Raw genomic sequence first — 17,724 nt, 5'->3', positions numbered from 1 at the left:
CTTTACTTAATATCCTAATGATTTTTGGCATAAAGTAAAAATCATTTTGACCAATACAATGTATTTTTGGCTATTGCTACAAATATACCTGTGCTACTTAAGCCTGGTTTTGTGGTCCAGGGTCACATTTAATGTCAGTATTTCAACCAAGAAATTGTTATTCAAAAATAGCCATGTACTGGAATCACTACAAGCAGCATATGAATCTGTAATGTTTCATTTGCATTTTAATTTCATGACTTGGGACTGGACATTGTTGTGGTGCCATCAGCCAATCTGTGTTGACATGATGTAATTTTCCTCCAGCTACATAGTCACATGGTGTTTACTGGCTCCAAAAGATGCCCATAACCCGTGCACCCATGAGCAAAGATAGCAGATTTTAAATCACATCCTTCCAGGGTATCAAAGAAACTACCACTGAGATGAGCCAAATATTCGCATCTGTGTACCTGCAGAGTATGTTTGTAGCCTTAGAGACAGCAACAAATCCCACCTCTCGCTAAGCATTGTTTATAACATCTGTTCCTCATTTTGGGGTCTCTGACCTATGCCTATTGAGAACGGGTCGTGGATAACACAACGGACATGATATCCAATCTCATTTCAATGATTATCCTCAAAAGGGGAGTGTAATCCCACAGTCACAGTCGCTGACAGGAAATGGAGGTACCTCTGAGACGTACCCTTCCCATCTGCTCTAGTGCCATTGTTCAAATGAGTTCTCATCAGGCTGGGGAAAGCTGATTGAAAATACAGCTACTCCCAGCGCTGCTAGGCTCTGACAGCATTCGTTTGAAGGCAGAGCTTGAGCCAGGAAGAAAATCTTGCTCTGAATTTGATATGAAAGGACAAGCCGTCATTTGATCTGCGAGAGTCTTCCTGCACCTCATACACCTCAAACTCATTAGGATTCCTTAAAAGCCGAGTTAGTCAGGCCGTTCATTACCCTTGGTTCAGAGATTGTTAGCCTTTCTAGAAAGATAAAGGGGGGAGAAAGAGATTGAAACACTGGCTGCTGGAGATAATTAATGTAACTGTTTTAAAGGCTCAGTCTGAAGGGCTTTGAGCAGGATTTATCTCATTAAGGCTTTTTTGTATATCTTTTTTACTAGCATTGTCAGTGATATGTAGAAAAATAATCAAGAAATAAGCCACTTTTTGTAATATCCATTTCATGATTTATTAATCTGTCACATAATATTTCTCTGCAAATATTGATGTACAGTATGTGAATGGGGTAAATTTGTAATTTTTTTTGTTTTCTTTGTGCACAAAAATTATTCTTGGAGCTTCATAACATCACGGTTAAAGCACTGATGTCACATGGACCATTTTAATAATGTCCTTACTATCTTTCTTGGCCTTGAATCTGGAAGTTGGTAGTTGCGTTGCTGTCTATGTAGGGTCAGAAAGATCTTGGATTTCATTGAAAATATCTTAATTTGTGTTCTGATGATGAACGAAGGTCTTACAGGTTTGGAACAACATGAGAGTGAGAAGTTAATGACAGAGTTTTCATTTTTACATGAACTATCCCTTTAATAACACAGTGTATCATCACCAACAAAGCATCTTATGCTTAGTGCTAGTATTGAAAATGAATTTCCTGTTGGAATGGTCGTTTAGTCCACCAGCAAGGAAGCAGTGAAATCAAATATTCTCTTTAAAGTGAAGTGTCTGCTCTGCCAGAACTGAAAGACTCTACTTCTTCCTCCCTCAGGATAATGTGAACCTGCTGCTTACGGAAGAGGAGATGTACAGTCTGGTGGAAACCTTCAAGCAGTGCAAGATCATCCCAGGTGTTTCTTTCAGTCCCATTTTAGTAGATAGTTCACTCAAAAATGAAAATTTGATGTTGATCTGCTTACCCTCAGGGCTTTCAAGATGTAGGTGATTTTGTTTCTTCAGTAGAAAACAAAGAAAGATTTTAAACTCAAACCATTGCAGTCAGTCATATAATGGCAGTCAATGGGATCCATGGCTTTGAGAGTAAAAAAAACCATACACAGACAAAACCAAATTAAACCTTGCGGCTCGTGACGATACATTGAGGTCTTAGCACACAAAACAATCAGTCTTTGCAATAAACTGAACAGTATTTATATAATTTTTTACCTCTGATCCACCGTAATGTACAACTGTCCTGAGTGTGTTCACAACAGCCGGTGCATAAAGCGTAAACGTGCTCTGGCATAGTAGACGCATGCGCGGAAGCAATCTGTTGTGCATATACATCACTTATTGTATACACAGAGAGATTGTGGGTACGACAGCTACTCAAAATAGTAATTACTTGTACTTATCATGATTGTTGCAACCGATTAAAACTAAAAGTTTACGTTTGCTTGCATGACCTCAACTGGGAGTGTTGACTTTTCACCGACTCCCAACTTTTGAGTCTGATCGACAGAAGTTATGGTTGCTTGCTCTTTGTCACGTGCCGGCTGTTGTAAACATGCCCAGGACAGTTGGACAGTGCAGTGGATCAGAGGTAAAAAGTGACATAAATACTGTTCAGTATGTATCGTTACAAGCCGCAGAGTTTTTTTGACTCTCAAAGATGTGGATCCTATTGACTGCCATTAGATAAATGACAGACTGCAACGGTTTGAGATAAAAATCTTTGTTTATGACTTCTACAAAGTCACCTACATCTTTGATGCCCTTGGGGTTAGCAGATAAACATCAAATTTTCATTTTTGGGTGAACTATCCCTTTAAAAGCGTCTTCCAGGTTCTGGTTTAAATATGTGACTTTGAGCAGTAAATTAAGGAAGCTAATTAAAGGTTTACTAATTCATCACATCAGGACTGTAATTAGGCCTGACCTATTTCCATTGATTGATGATGCAGTAACTCCCCTCTCACCTACTTTCTGCTCAGAGTCGTGCCTGGTGTCAGATGAACTCCTGCAGTACAGGCACTTTGTGACCAAGCAGCTCTTCGAAAGAGACTTGACTGACGAGGAGGAAGAGGAGGTTCTGGCCCAGTTTGCTGCTCTGGATCCAGAGAAGAAGGGGCAGATTGAGTGGTCTGACTTCCTCTACCATGAGTCACTTTCAGTGCTGCAAAAGTTCCGGACCGAGGTAATGTGGGACATGGACAAATATAGCTTGTTTGTATTATTGGAAAAGGTGCAATAACTAGAAATAAAGTCATTTTATGTTTTATGACAGTTATTCAGGAAAAAGTGCCGTGCACATATTTAAAAGGAACCCCGTGTATTAAGACTTGTATGGCTCATTATAACATTAATGATGTCACTTACTGAAATATGTAGGAGAAAACCCACAAAAGATTTACATTATTTAATAAACCCACATCGTACATATTTTGGACTATGGGGGCGCCATTATTTTGATGACGTGAAATTGGTGAGCTAACTGGCGCTACCTGTTGCTATTTTTACTGCAGCACAACTTGGAAAATAAAATACTGATACGATGACCACAGATACTAAAAGAGCTTACATGTAATGATATATATAAGCATAGGCTTAAACCTAATGTCGTACCTAGGGCTGGGCGATTTTCCCTAAAAAAAAAATCTTCGATTTTTAAAGAAAAATTCGAGTTTCGATTCGATTTTCGATTGTTTTTCCCCAATGCACTTAAAAAATGACTGTAGACATTAGATATAGTGTCAAAAGTGCAACTTTATTGCTATGATTGTCCTCGAGATAAAATGCATAGAATCCCAAAACAAAAAGTAAATGAGGCTCTGTCATTCAACAATTTCAAGCTTTAACCCAGGTTTAAGCAAAAGTGCAACAACTTCACAGTAGCTTACATTTTCTGTTAAAGAAATCAGATAATTACAAATTTTGTAACATAACATTACAATTAAAAAAAATAACTCTTCTCAGTATAGTGTGAATATAAAAAATGAAACTTGCCTGTGGCAGACATATAGCCTGCTCAATGGTGAACAAATGTAAACTTTTATCTATAACAACAAAACACGTGCTTGTTAGATCTCTGAAACATTGTGCATCTAATACTTTCAGCATGTGATTAAAGCCTCGCTTTTCGACAGAATAAATTGGCAACATGTCTGTGGCAATATAAAACAAGATCGCCTCTGTAATCGCTTTCCATCGCGCTCCGTTCTTATCATAAGGCGCACAGTTTGTAAAGCTCTCAGGAAGTGTAGTTTGCTTTTTAGCAGGTGTGCTAGAGGAGCCGTATTCCGGCTGCACTTCTCCCATTCTTTGGGATGTTTATTCCTCAGGTGCTGGAAAAGATTTGTTGTACTGCTGCTTCTAGTAGCAACAGCCTTGAAACATTTTGCAGGAAGGCTTCGTCTGTGTTTTGTCTGCTGCATCAAAACCAAACCAGTTCCAAATTACGGAATTAGGGGCCGTTCACATGTAGCGTCTTTTACGCGCTCAAATTCGTTATTTTAAATGTAGACGCGCGGCTTGCGCGTGCATAATGGAAGCGACGCGTGCGGTGCGACGCGTTCGTTTTTTCCAGGCGCGTCCTGGAATGGCCCCTTACCTGTGCTTTTCTTTGGAAGTAGTTCTCTGCTACACGTTGGAAAGTTGTTTTGACTGTGTTACGCTGGGCGGGGGCTGGCTCATATCGCGCTACGGTAACGCACAAGACGAAACGCGGAAAAGTCAGAAAAAACTATTGTGGCAAAAAAACTTGAGTTTGCAAAATAAAAATCGTTTTAAACTACAAAATCGATAAATCGATTATATCGATTTTTTGCCCAGCCCTAGTCGTACCATCAATTTTTCTCCACAAGGAGTCTAAACTCCCCCGGATATCAAGTGAAATCCACACTGAGAAACTCCTTGAGTGGCTTCGGCATGTTTACATCCGCCAGGATGCCATCTAGCGTTTCTTGTCTGTGCCATCTGTAAGCACTTTCAGTAGCTGTGGTCTACTAAAAGCCTCCAAGGCATCAGGGCTAAAGTGGAGAGAACATGGACGCAGGTCTTTAGGACGCTTTATTAGTCCACAGACATCTTCCCGTTCTCTTGTTGCCCTTCGACTGAAAATTACAACCAAAAGCTGCACAATGTGGCATTGTATCAGTATTTCATTTTCTGAGTTGTTTTGTGGTAAAAATATAGCAACAGTCAGCACCAGTAGCTTACTGAGTGCAATTATTTCACTTTATGGAAATAATCCCTTATAATAATAATCCCACAAAATATGTAAAAAATGATGTGTGGATTTTTTAAATAAGGTAAATCTTTAATGGGTTTTCTACAATATATTTCAGTAAGATACATTATTTATGTTATATTAAGCCATACAAGTCTTAAAACCCCGGGTTCCCTATAAAGACTTTACACATTATCAGATTATCAAGTTTTGAGATCCACCTTTTCATACTGAGGACAACTGAGGGACTCATATGCAACTATTACAGGAGGTTCAAACACTCACTGATCCTTCTGAAGGAAACACAATGCATTAATAACTGGGGGGTGAAAACTTATGAACAGGATGGAGAGTACAATTTTCTTCTTTTGCCTATATATCATATTTTTACAGAAGATAGTTAGTTATGTTAGTTAGATAACTATGTTTCCCAGAAGACAAAATACGTTCAATTTACCCTGATCTTCAAATTAATGCTCTTAATGCATTGTGTTTCCTTCTGGAGTATCAGTGAGCGTTTGAATCTTCTGTAATAGTTGCATAGTCCCTCAGTTGTCCTCAGTGTGAAAAGATGGATCTCAAAATCATACAGTCATCACTAATCAAAAAAACATGGATCATTCAGGTAACACATTATTAATAATCAAGGGGCTGTAAACTTTTGAACACGGTAATTTTTGTAAATTCAACTATTATTATCTCTTGTGGACTATATGTAAACATCTTTTATGTGAAATATATCATTCAGGTCAGTACTAAATAAACAATAACATGCATTTTGTATGATCCCTCTTATTTTGGTAAAATAATTACCATTTCGCAGATTCTGAAGGGGGATGTAAACTTTAGGACCTCAACTGTAACTTAATAAATAACTTTTCCCAGCACTGATGCACACTGAGTAATACAGCTCATTGTCCTAACTGGCTGATTGGCTGTTTTCATTTGCCAAAAAACACAAAAACACTATGTGGAAATTATTTTAAAAAGAAAAAAGTTCTAAATGCAAAATGTTTTTTTCTCCCAAAAAACTTTCTAAATGCCAAATTATAATGAACAATATAATCAACCATTCAACTAAAAGCATTGTGGAAATTGCCTATAAAAAAACTTTTCAAATGCTAAAATGAACAATCAGCCATTCAGTCAAAGCATTGTGGAAACTATCCTTTTTTTTTCCTCCCCCCAAAAAATTCTAAATGCTAAATTATTATGAACAATCAACCATTATACTAAAAGCATTGTGGAAATAATTCTGTTTTTCCTCAATCCAGAATTCGCTAGTAAGAATCCTCACAGCGAAGGAGAGGGATCGAGCACGGGCCATATTTCAGAGTATAGACCAGGACAAAGATGGGATCATCACTGCCGGAGAAGCCAGAAAAGCCCAAACCTCCTGGTTCCACAAGATTAACAAAGAATCACAGTCCTGCAATGTCAGGTGAGGTGAATGTATGAGAGTCATTGAGGCTAATCATAGTTTGTGGGACATTTCTGAATGATCCTCAATCACAGCCACTTACATAATCAACAATAAACTTCAGACACTTCAAACACTTGAAAATCATTTCAGGGACTCATCCAATTTGCCTGGCCTCTGGGAGCAACAAATCGGATCAAGCTTGGCAATTTTTATAGCGGTGTCAAACTGCCAATTCCTCTAGAAGCTGCTAGCCAATGCTAAGCGCTCTCACTTTATTAGCAAGTGTCCCCCATCTCTTCTCATGAATTACGGGCTAACTTTGCATTCAGGAACTCTGCCGAGGGACTATGAATCATTTAAGCAGGGCATTTGCTGACAGTTCTGACTTAATGCACAACGTAAATGAGATGATATAACTGGTGGGCTAAGTCATCTGTGGAAGGGAAGAGGAAAGTTTCTCAATGACAGCCTGAAATCAGGAACAAGGACTGACTTTGACAGAGTACTCTTTCCCAGTCATATCATAATTCAAACCTCCCTCTCAGAGCTCAAAAGTCAGAATGATGCATTTTTGCAGTGATTTGTGGTGTAAAATGGAGCCAAGTATCTCAAATGGATCATTTGTCCTTCTGAATCCTTCATTCCTCAAGCATCATCACCAAGAAACAAATATCACAAATGTGATGTCTTCAATATCTCAAATCTGTCTCCTAGATAGCAATGAGGTTAAATGGGGACGTTAAGTTAAATCTTTCATTTATAATAATTTTTATAACATTATAACATTAAATAATGTTTATATTAGTGCTTGGCAATGATTACTCGCGATTAATCACATCTAAAATAAAAGTTTCTGTGTACATAATATATGTGTGTGTACTGTGTATATTTATTATGTATATATAAATACACATGCAAGTATAGATTTTTCTTTAAATTTATGAGCTATAAATAGCAACGTATGGAAAATATATACTGGTAAAATTAATAAGTTTGCACTCAGTAAAAAAAGAAGTATTGTTTTTGAATGACCAAAAAAATATCTTATGCTCATCAATATATCAAAAACTTATAAGCAAAAATACAATAAAAACAGTATTATTCAGAAATATTATTGCTATTAAAAAAAAAAAACTGTTTTCTATGTGAATATATTTTAATGTGTAATTTATTTTTGTGATGCAAAGCTGAATTTTTAGCATTGTTACTCCAGTATTACATGATTCTTCAAAAATCATTTTAATATGCTGATTTGCTGCTCAAGAAACATTTATTATTATTATGCTGTATTATTGTAAACAGTTGTGCTGCCGAAAAATTTATAGAAAGTTAAATAGAACAGCATTTAGTTGAAATATAAATCTTTTGTTAACATTATAAATAGTGCAGTCACACAATTAATTGCGATTAATCGCATCCAAAATAAAAGTGTACATAATGTTTACATTGTGTGTGTGTGTGTGTGTGTGTGTGTGTGTGTGTGTGTGTTATATACACAATAAATATATACAGTACACATACATATATTATGTAAAGACAAACTTTTCATTTGAATACGATTAATTGTGATTAATCGTTTGACGGCACTAATTATAAATGTCTTTACTGTCACTTTTTAATCAGTTCAGTGCAATGCAATTTCAAAATAATTTTAATGCAGTTTCTTTAAAAAAAAATCGTCCCCCAAACTTTTAAATGGTAATGGTAAACAATTTATATAACATTTTGCATGAATTTTGATTGACTTACTTATCAACATATTTGCGAATTCAATATTTGAACAGTCTTTTTTGACATCATGCTCCATGCTATTGTTTTTTTTTTGTTTCCTCCCCCCCACCACCAATCATCCTATCCTTTGTCACCACTGCTGAATGTCCATTTGCCCTGCAGACTCATGGGACTGTGTTCCCCTTTGTTCAGTATGGGGTAAGTCACTCGATCTGCATGGGCCTCCCCTGGAAACATCTTACACTGTTCCCTGCCATCATCATTATTATACTCATTATACTCATTATCACCTCAGTTATTAAATATTCCATAATGGAGGCCAAGGAATCAGTGGGTAAAAATATCAAAGCTAAATTGAGTAGTTTTTGACTGTAATGGCCGCTCTCTCAGCCGCTATGGCTGTATTAAATGAGATCTTGCCCTCCCATTATCAAGATCAAAAAGAGGGGCTTTTGCTCCCCTCAGAGAAGCCCTTAAGGATATTTTTCATCAGTTTTAAGGAGCACAGCAGGTTAAATGAGCACCTGAGTGCGCGGGGGCATGGGGTTGTGGGTGTTTGTGTGTATGTTTGCCGCGTTTATGGCATGACTAAGCTTGCATCCTAATTTACGCTCATTAAAATCAACTGAGGGCTTGAGATCAAAGCAGACAGTCTCGACTCTGAGCGGTCCCAGTTCTGGACAAGATGTTTGGGTCACTGTTCAATGCTCTGGTCACGGTTGCACTCAGTTTTGCTTCACGCGTCATTGAACTTAATTACAGGAAGTTTTTATTTCAAATAAATTTATTTCAGTCAATAAAGTTGGTCAGATCATTTCAGTGTACGGAATGGCATGCAATGTTTAGAGTTTGTGAGCCAACTGTATATAAAGGTCATTGTGGGCCATTCAGAATTGAATTGAGAATGCATTCTGAATTCCAATTCAAGTCCTGAATGCATGTTTCTGCTCATGAGTCAACTAGTTTTGTCTTGCCGGTGGTTGGGTATCATCTCTCGGGGCTCTGAGGTGTCATTAGAACAGCAAATTAGAGTTTGAAAACCCAGAGAGTATAGAAGTGGCGCCTACTGTGAGCTGTCCGGTAGTGTGTATCTGTGTGTGAGAGATTGAATGAAACAGCGTGTGTTTCAGCTTGCTTTCTTCATCTGCAGTATCAGCCATGTTGGTCCAATCTCTGAGAGCAGTCCTGCCAGTTCCAGCAGCGAGAGAAGCAGAGATAAAGCCATGGAGAATGACAACAGGTTGGTGTATGTGTGTGTGTGTGTATATTCACTCGTAAACTACAAGTGTGTGTCACAGCCATACTAGAATGCTGGCATTATTATGATTTTCAGATGGTGAAGAATAAATATGTAGAAAAAAAATCACATATGCTTACAGTAAAAGAGGTATCTGAGTGATATAGGCACATCCAAGGAACCGCCTAGCAACACCCAAAAAATGTTTAGCAATAGCATAGTAACTGTTTAACAACTGCATAGAAACCACCCAGAAAAAGTAGCAATCATGTAAGACATTCTAGGCACCACCTAGAAACAACCATTCAGAACACTGTATCATATGCTTAGCTACCCAGCAAGAGCATAGAAACCACCCAGAACACCATAGTAAACACCAAACAATGCCCTGAGACTTAACCAGAACTCTGTAGTAACTACCTAGCAATGCCACGGTATCCATCTAGAATACCCTAGGCACCACTTAAAAACACACTAGCAACCATTCAAAACACCCTAGCAACTGCTCAGCAACTGCCAAGCAACAGCATAGAAACCACCCTGAACACTGAACTAACAATGCTGTCAATCAACCAGAACTCTCTGTTTACCACTTAGAACACCTTAGCAACCATCTAGAACACCTTACAAGTTGTAATTATAAGTTCTATGAGGATGTGAAGCTGCATTGATGCATTGTCATAATTACCATAATTTTGAGTTAACAACATGTGACATTCTACTCGGAACTGTCCTCAGACTTGGAATTATGGGTTTCTATGGCAACACTGTTAATATCACATCCTTCTAGGACTCTGGAAATCTTCTGAGAGCTAAAGCGACATTTTGAGATAATAACATGTGACGTTCTATGTAGCTTCCTAAGTAGCACCTAAATGATCCTGCTGCAATCAGGTGGTACAGCAGTCACGTGATCCAGATCGTAGCTCTCAGAAGATTCCCAACTTACAAGTTGTAATTACGAGTTCACAAGGATGTGAAGCTGAATTCACACAATATCGTAATTACCGTAATTTTGAGATAACAACACGTGACGTTCTACTCGTAACGGTCCTAGGACTCAGAATTATAGATTTCTATGGCAACGCTAAAAACATCACATCCTTGTAGAACTCTGAAAATCTTCTGAGAGCTAAAGCAGCATTAACACGATGTAATTACCGTAAATTTTGAAAAAACAACCGTATGACATTCTATTTGGAACTGTCCTCACACTTTTAATTATGCATTTCTATGGAAACATTAGATTGTAGCTCTCAGAAGAATCCCAACTTACATTTTGTAATTAAGATTTCTACGAGGATGTGAAGCTGCATTCACACAATGTCATAAATACCACAATTTCAAGATAATAACATGTGAACGTTCTACTCCAAACTGTCCTCAGATTCGGAATTATGTGTTTCTATGGCAACACTATCAACATTACGTATTACTATAACACAATTACGTAATTACCGTAATCTTGAGATAATAACATGTGGCATTCTACGTAGCATCCTAAGTAGCACCTAAACGAATCTGTGGCAATTAGGTTGTACAGTGGTCATGTGAGCCAGATCGTAACTCTCAGAAGGTTCCCACTTTACAAGTTGCAAAGTTGTAATTACCGTAATTTCGAAACAACAGTTTGTGATGTTCTGCTCGGAACTGTCCTCAGACTTGGAATTATGGGTTTCTATGGCAACACTATTAACATCAAATCCTCATAGAACACTGGAAATTTTCTAAAAGCTAAAGCTGCATTAACACCAGTTGTAATTACCGTAAATTCAAGATAACAACATGTAACATTCTACTTAACGTCCTAAGTAGTGCTTAAATAAATCTGTGGCCTTCAAGTAGTACAACTTACAGCTCACAAGGTTATGTGACCAGGTCGTAGCTCTCAGAAGATTCCCAACTTATATCTTGTAATTACAATTTCTACACGGATGTGAAGCTGCATTCACGCACTGTCGTAATTACCGTAATTTTGAGATAAGAATACGTGTCCTCAGCCTTGGAATTATGCGTTTCTGTGCCAACACTATCAACATCACACCCTCACAGAACTCTGAAAATCTTCTTAAAACTGGAGCTGCGTTAATGCTATGTTGTAATTACCGTAATTTCGAGATAACGTAACATTCTATGTTATGTCCTAAGTAGAGCCTAAATAAATCTGTGGCCGTCAGGTGGTACAGCGGTCACACGATCCAGATTGTAGAAATACAAGTTGTAATTACCAGTTCTACAAGGACATGAAGCTGCATTCAATTTCGTAATTACCGTAATTTCGAAATAACAACATATAACTTGGAACTGTCCTCAGACTTGGAATTATGCATTTCTATGGCAACACTATCAACATCACAACCTTGTAGACCTCTGGAGATCTTCTGAAAGCTAAAGCTGTATTAATGCAATGTCATAATTACCGTAATTTCGAGATAACACGTGACATTCTTCTTATTTATTAAATAAATCTGTGGCCTGCAAGTGGCACAGTGGTTGCATGACCAGGTCGTAGCTCTCAGAAGATTCTCAACTTATACGTTGTAATTATGACTTCTACGAAGACATGAAGCTGCATTCACGCAATGTCGCAATTACCGTAATTTTAAGATAATAAAACATGACATTCTACTTAGAACTGTCCTCAGTCTCGGAATTATGCATTTCTATGGCAACACTAACAACATCACATCTGTATAGAACTCTGGAAATATTCTGAGAGCTAAAGCTGCATTACCACTATGTCGTAATTACCGTAATTTCGAGATAACAACGTGACGTTTTATTTGGAACTGTCCTCAGAATGTGAATTATTATTTACAAGATTCCAAACTTACAAGTTTGAATCAGGAGCTCTACGATGACGTAAAGCTGCATTTATGCAATGTCGTAATTACCGTAATTCTAAAATAACAACATATGAGGTTCTATTTGGAACTGTCCTCAGAATCTGAATTATGCTTTTCTATGGCAATGCTATCAACATCACATCCTCGTAGAACTCTGGAAATCTTCTGATAGCTAAAGCTGCATTAACGCCATGTCATAATTACGGTAATTTCAAGATAATAACATATGACAGTGTACATAATGTCTTAAGTAGCGCATAAATGAATCTGTGGTGGTCAGATGGTACAGAGGTCACGTTTTCCCAACTTTCCCAATTTACAAAATTCCCAATGTACAAGTTTGAATTAGGAGCTCTATGAGGACGTAAAGCTTCATTTACGCAATGTCGTAATTACCGTAATTCTAAAATAACAACATGTGGTGTTCTATTTGGAACTGTCCTCAGAATCTGAATTATGCATTTCTATGGCAGCGCTATCAACATCACATCCTCGTAGAATTCTGGAAATCTTCTGATAGCTAAAGCTGCATTAACGCCATGTTGTAATTACGGTAATTTTGAGATAATAACATATGACATTGTACATAGTGTCCTAAGTAGCGCATAAATGAATCTGTAGTGGTCAAATGGTACAGTGGTCATGCTTTCCCAATTTACAAGATTCCCAGCTTACAAATTTTAATTAGGAGCTCTATGAGGATGTGAAGTTGCATTTACACAATGTTGTAATTACCGTAATTCTAAAATAACAACATGTGGTGTTCTATTTTGGAATTCGGAATTATGCATTTCTATGACAACTATTATCAATATCAAATCCTTGTAGAACGCTGGAAATCTTCTAAGAGCTAAAACTGTGTTAAAATCTTGTTGTAATTACCGTAATTTCGAGATAACGTAACATTCTATGAAATTATGGTAATTACGACATGGTGTAAAACAGTAGGCTATAGGTCAGGTGTCAAAATTTGTCTTTTATAATTTGTGGTTTAACTGAGTTAACTCTTTTTCTAGACCAGTTACCTGGAACAACTTCCTGAGGGAGAGCGCTATCTACATCCTTGCCGCCAGGCCCAACAGCTCAGCCATGCACATCCGTTTGCCACTCTAACCGCGGCCGCATAGCCTAAGACTTCCAGAGGGGCTTCCTGGGTCCGGATTCACAAGAGAGCGGCGCTGAGGTCTAAACCAAGAGTCACACGAGAGTCAAACGCAAACGAGTACGCCACCACACGCTAAGACTGTACAAGCCATCGACGGATTCTTCCTCTAACGACACAATCTAGCGACACACTGACAAATTCAACGCTACTGAACAATAGCACATCTGTCACCACTTCTTGAGCTTTTACGAGCTTGTATGATTTCGATTTTTGTGACCAAGCAACTCGATAAGAGAACCTGCTGCGAGAAACACCGTCACGCATTAGCAAATTTACAGTGTTTGCGTAGTGTTTTGATGTTAACGTGGTGTATTATTTTTGAGTTGCGGCGATGGATCGATGTGAGAGCAGTGGTTGAATCATTGCTGATCTAATTTCAGTCACCACAAAATATGAATATAATATAGTGGGCAACAATGGTGCCACACAGGAATCAAAGAGAGATGCTATATATATATATAGATACTATACAGTCTATATACATATTATACAAAATATTGTATGCATATTTATTCCCGTATACCTTCAGTGATGGATTATGGACTGGGCCAAGGAGCTTCTAGACTGCTTTGTGAAAACAAAGGAAAATTGTTATTGACAGACAAATGCTACTTGTCCATTATAAACTGTAGTAAGAAGATTAACATCAATTTGAGTTTTCAGTCACTTGGCAAATCGCATTTGCAAGTCAGAATTATGAGAAGCTGTAATTCTTTTTTTACTTTCATACTGTGAAAGTGAAACATGATATGTACAGTAATGGAATTTAATTTTACCTGTAAGGATTTGATTGGATTGTGAAATATGATCTTCATTTCTGAAACCTAGTGAGCTGCCAACTTTAAGGCATCAAATATGTTCCAAAATGCACAGACATTAGCAAATCAACAGTAAATATTTTATAAAAAATCATTTTCATTTAATTTTAAAAAAGAAGGCATTTACCCAATATTTGTTTATGTATATTTATGGTTTTTAGAGTATTGATTTGTTAGCTTAGCAACATGTTCATTGCAAACACTTAAAATAAATTGAGCTAGTTCTTATAATTGTAATACTTTTAGAGATCTAATTAAAATGTATTATTCACCCCATATTTTTGTGTATGTATGGGTATTGGAGTAGTGCATTGTTAGCATTTTTAGGGTTTTATGTCAGGATTCTGTCTTAAAGCAAAACAGCTCACTAGGCTGATATTAAGTCTCAGTTATGAGAAATAATTAGTATCTATAGTATCTATTGTTGAATCTAAAGTCACAATTACAATATGTGAGATCTTATTTTATAATTTTTTTTTTAATCCCGGGGAAATAGTAACAAAATGGGGCCTTGTAGGACCATAATCCTTCCTTGCATACCTTGTGTCATGACCTGTTGTATTTTTATTTTTATTTGATCTTTCTTTTAACTCACAAGTTATTATATTTTACTGGGTCTGTAAAAAAAAAATGTAACACCTGTAGACGTGACATTACTCTGTGTTTAGCTGAAACAGCTGATGCAAACATACAATCTTCCAAAACACTCATTGAAATGCTAATTTAAAGGCAAGAGCCCTCAAAATGTTGATAATCAGGTTTAGAACTTACTGCCTAAACAAAACTGACAAAATCTTTCATCCTTCCTTCCTTCTTTATTCATGTTGAATTTTTTCTTAGATCTGGTGCAGATGAAAACACTTTCTAATACCTAAAGCTTTTTTATTCTTAGGCGTAAATCATGCACACTCCTGTAAAATGGCACCTGGTTTTCATTATATTCATTATATCAAACTGTGTGAGGGGTATGAAACATATCTGCTCTTCTTTATATGGTCATATCCACTGTATTTGCTTATAGAACGTTTGTACTGGATTGCTCAAGGCAGTAATTTGAAGGGACTGTGCAATACTCTGAGTTTTGCTGGTAGTGCTGGGAAAATAAATGCATGATGTTAACTTTAAAAATTACACTGGACTTGTGTGGGATGTGATTCATTTACTGAGAACACAATCTCATCTGAATGTTATAGATCTATCTATCTATTAGGGCTAGATAAAAAAGATTGATTTCTCAACTTTAATCGATGAAAATATTTACAAAACGATATACAACCCTGGACCACAAAAACAGTCTTTATAGCACAGGTATATTTGTAGCAATAGCCAAAAATACATTGTTATGGGTCAGAATAATCAATTTTTCTTTTATGCCAAAAATCATTAGGATATTATGTAAAGATTATGTTCCATAAAGATATTTTGTAAATTTCCTACTGTAAATATATCTAAAATTAATTTTTGATTAATAATATGCATTGCTTAGAACTTAGTTTGGACAAAATTAAAGGTGATTTTCCCCTTATTTAGATTTTTTTTTTTCAGATTTCAGATTTTTAAATAGTTGTATCTCGGCCAAATATTGTCAAGTCAAGTCAAGTCAAGTCACCTTTATTTATATAGCGTTTTTAACAATACAGATTGTGTCAAAGCAACTGCACAGTATTTAAACAGCACCATAGTGTGTAAGTAACGCATTATTGTAAATAATCAATTTTCAGTTAAAGGCAGTTCATCAATGAATTCAGTGATATCATCGTCAGTTCAGTTCAAATAGTATACGATATCGCTGGAAAGTGTCCCCAACTAAGCAAGCCAGAGGCGACAGCGGCAAGGAACCAAAACTCCACAGGTGACAGAAATGGAGAAAAAAACCTTGGGAGAAACCAGGCTCAGTCGGGGGACCAGTTCTCCTCTGGCCAGACAAAACCAGCAGTTTGTACCAATGTCCGATTGTAGAGAACTCATCAGGATCCTGTGGTGTAGCGCCGATGGCCGTCTAGGTTGGCGAGGTCTTTAGTGATGATCCGTCTCTGGAGCTCATCTGGTTGACATCCATGGCTATTGAAGTCATCTCCAGGTGGTGATCCATGATCTAAGCTGGTGCGGACTGGATCCGGGGGACTGCAGTGACCATCTGATCCGGATACAGGCTGGTCTGGTGGCTACGGTGACCTCGGAATAAGAATGAAACAGACTAATATTAGCGTAGATGCCATTCTTTTTATGATGCAACAAGTGCATCATGTGTTATGGTAAGTGTTTTCGGTTCCGGTTTACCTAATTAATGCAGCCTAACAATCCTTTAACGGATTTGAATTAGAGGAATGTGTTAATGTTTTATGTGTAAGCCAGGTTAAAGAGATGTGTCTTTAATCGAGATTTAAACTGACAGATTGTGTCTGCCTCCCGAACAGTGTTAGGTAGATTGTTCCAGAGTTTAGGCGCTAGATAAGAAAATGATCTGCCGCCGGCAGTTGATTTTGATATTCTAGGTATTATCAAATTGCCAGAATTTTGAGAACGCAGCGGACGTGAGGGACTATAATGCGATAGGAGCTCGCTCAAGTACTGAGGAGCTAAACCATTCAGGGCTTTATAAGTAATTAGCAAGATTTTAAAATCTATACGATGTTTTATAGGGAGCCAATGCAGTGCTGACAGAACCGGGCTAATATGGTCATACTTTCTAGTTCTAGTAAGAACTCTAGCTGCTGCATTTTGGACCAGCTGGAGTTTGTTTATTAAGCGTGCAGAACAACCACCCAATAAAGCATTACAATAATCTATCCTTGAGGTCATGAACGCATGAATTAATGTTTCAGCATTTGACACTGATAGCATAGGTCGTAATTTCGATATATTTTTAAGATGGTAAAATGCGGTTTTGCAAATGCTAGAAATGTGGCTTTCAAAGGAGAGATTGCTGTCGAATAGGACGCCTAGGTTCCTAACTGATGACGACGAATTTACAGAGCAGCCATCTAGTATTAGACTGTGTTTTAGGTCATTACTTGTGGAGGTTTTAGATCCAATAATTAACACCTTTGTTTTTTCAGAATTTAACAGTAAGAAGTTATTCACCATCCAGTTTTTAATATCAGCTATGCATTCTGTTAGTTTTTCGAATTGATATGTTTTGCCGGGCTGCGAAGAAATATAGAGCTGAGTATCATCAGCGTAACAATGAAAGCTAACACCATGTTTCCTGATGATATCTCCCAAGGGTAACATGTAAAGCGTAAAAAGTAATGGCCCTAGTACTGAGCCTTGAGGTACCCCATACTGCACCTGCGATTTAAATGATACCTCTTCATTTATTGCCACAAACTGATGACGGTCTGATAAGTACGATTTGAACCAAGCCAGTGCACTACCATTAATG

The 17,724-nt window shown here is 37.3% G+C and overlaps 1 protein-coding gene across 2 annotated transcripts in view; it reads left to right on the top strand.

Annotated features, from left to right (window-relative positions):
* The window catches only part of phf24 (PHD finger protein 24), a 64,452-nt gene extending 48,982 nt beyond the window's left edge, over window positions 1-15,470 (top strand). Inside the window, exons 4-9 of one of the 2 annotated variants that reach the window (XM_073829772.1) lie at window positions 1,724-1,802; window positions 2,886-3,088; window positions 6,394-6,560; window positions 8,436-8,471; window positions 9,424-9,513; window positions 13,373-15,470. In XM_073829772.1, the coding sequence (XP_073685873.1) occupies window positions 1,724-1,802; window positions 2,886-3,088; window positions 6,394-6,560; window positions 8,436-8,471; window positions 9,424-9,513; window positions 13,373-13,469 (672 nt within the window). In that variant the 3' untranslated portion in view covers window positions 13,470-15,470. The remainder of the gene's footprint in view (window positions 1-1,723; window positions 1,803-2,885; window positions 3,089-6,393; window positions 6,561-8,435; window positions 8,472-9,423; window positions 9,514-13,372) is intronic. The other variant, XM_073829773.1, reaches the window with a different exon arrangement.
* Window positions 15,471-17,724: the final 2,254 nt, after the last annotated feature.

The sequence above is a fragment of the Garra rufa genome, chromosome 23 (genome assembly GCF_049309525.1).
Source record: "Garra rufa chromosome 23, GarRuf1.0, whole genome shotgun sequence".
NCBI lineage: Eukaryota > Metazoa > Chordata > Actinopteri > Cypriniformes > Cyprinidae > Garra > Garra rufa.
The sequence above is the reverse complement of the archived record's forward strand: the minus strand, read 5'-3'. Positions and strand labels throughout refer to the sequence as shown.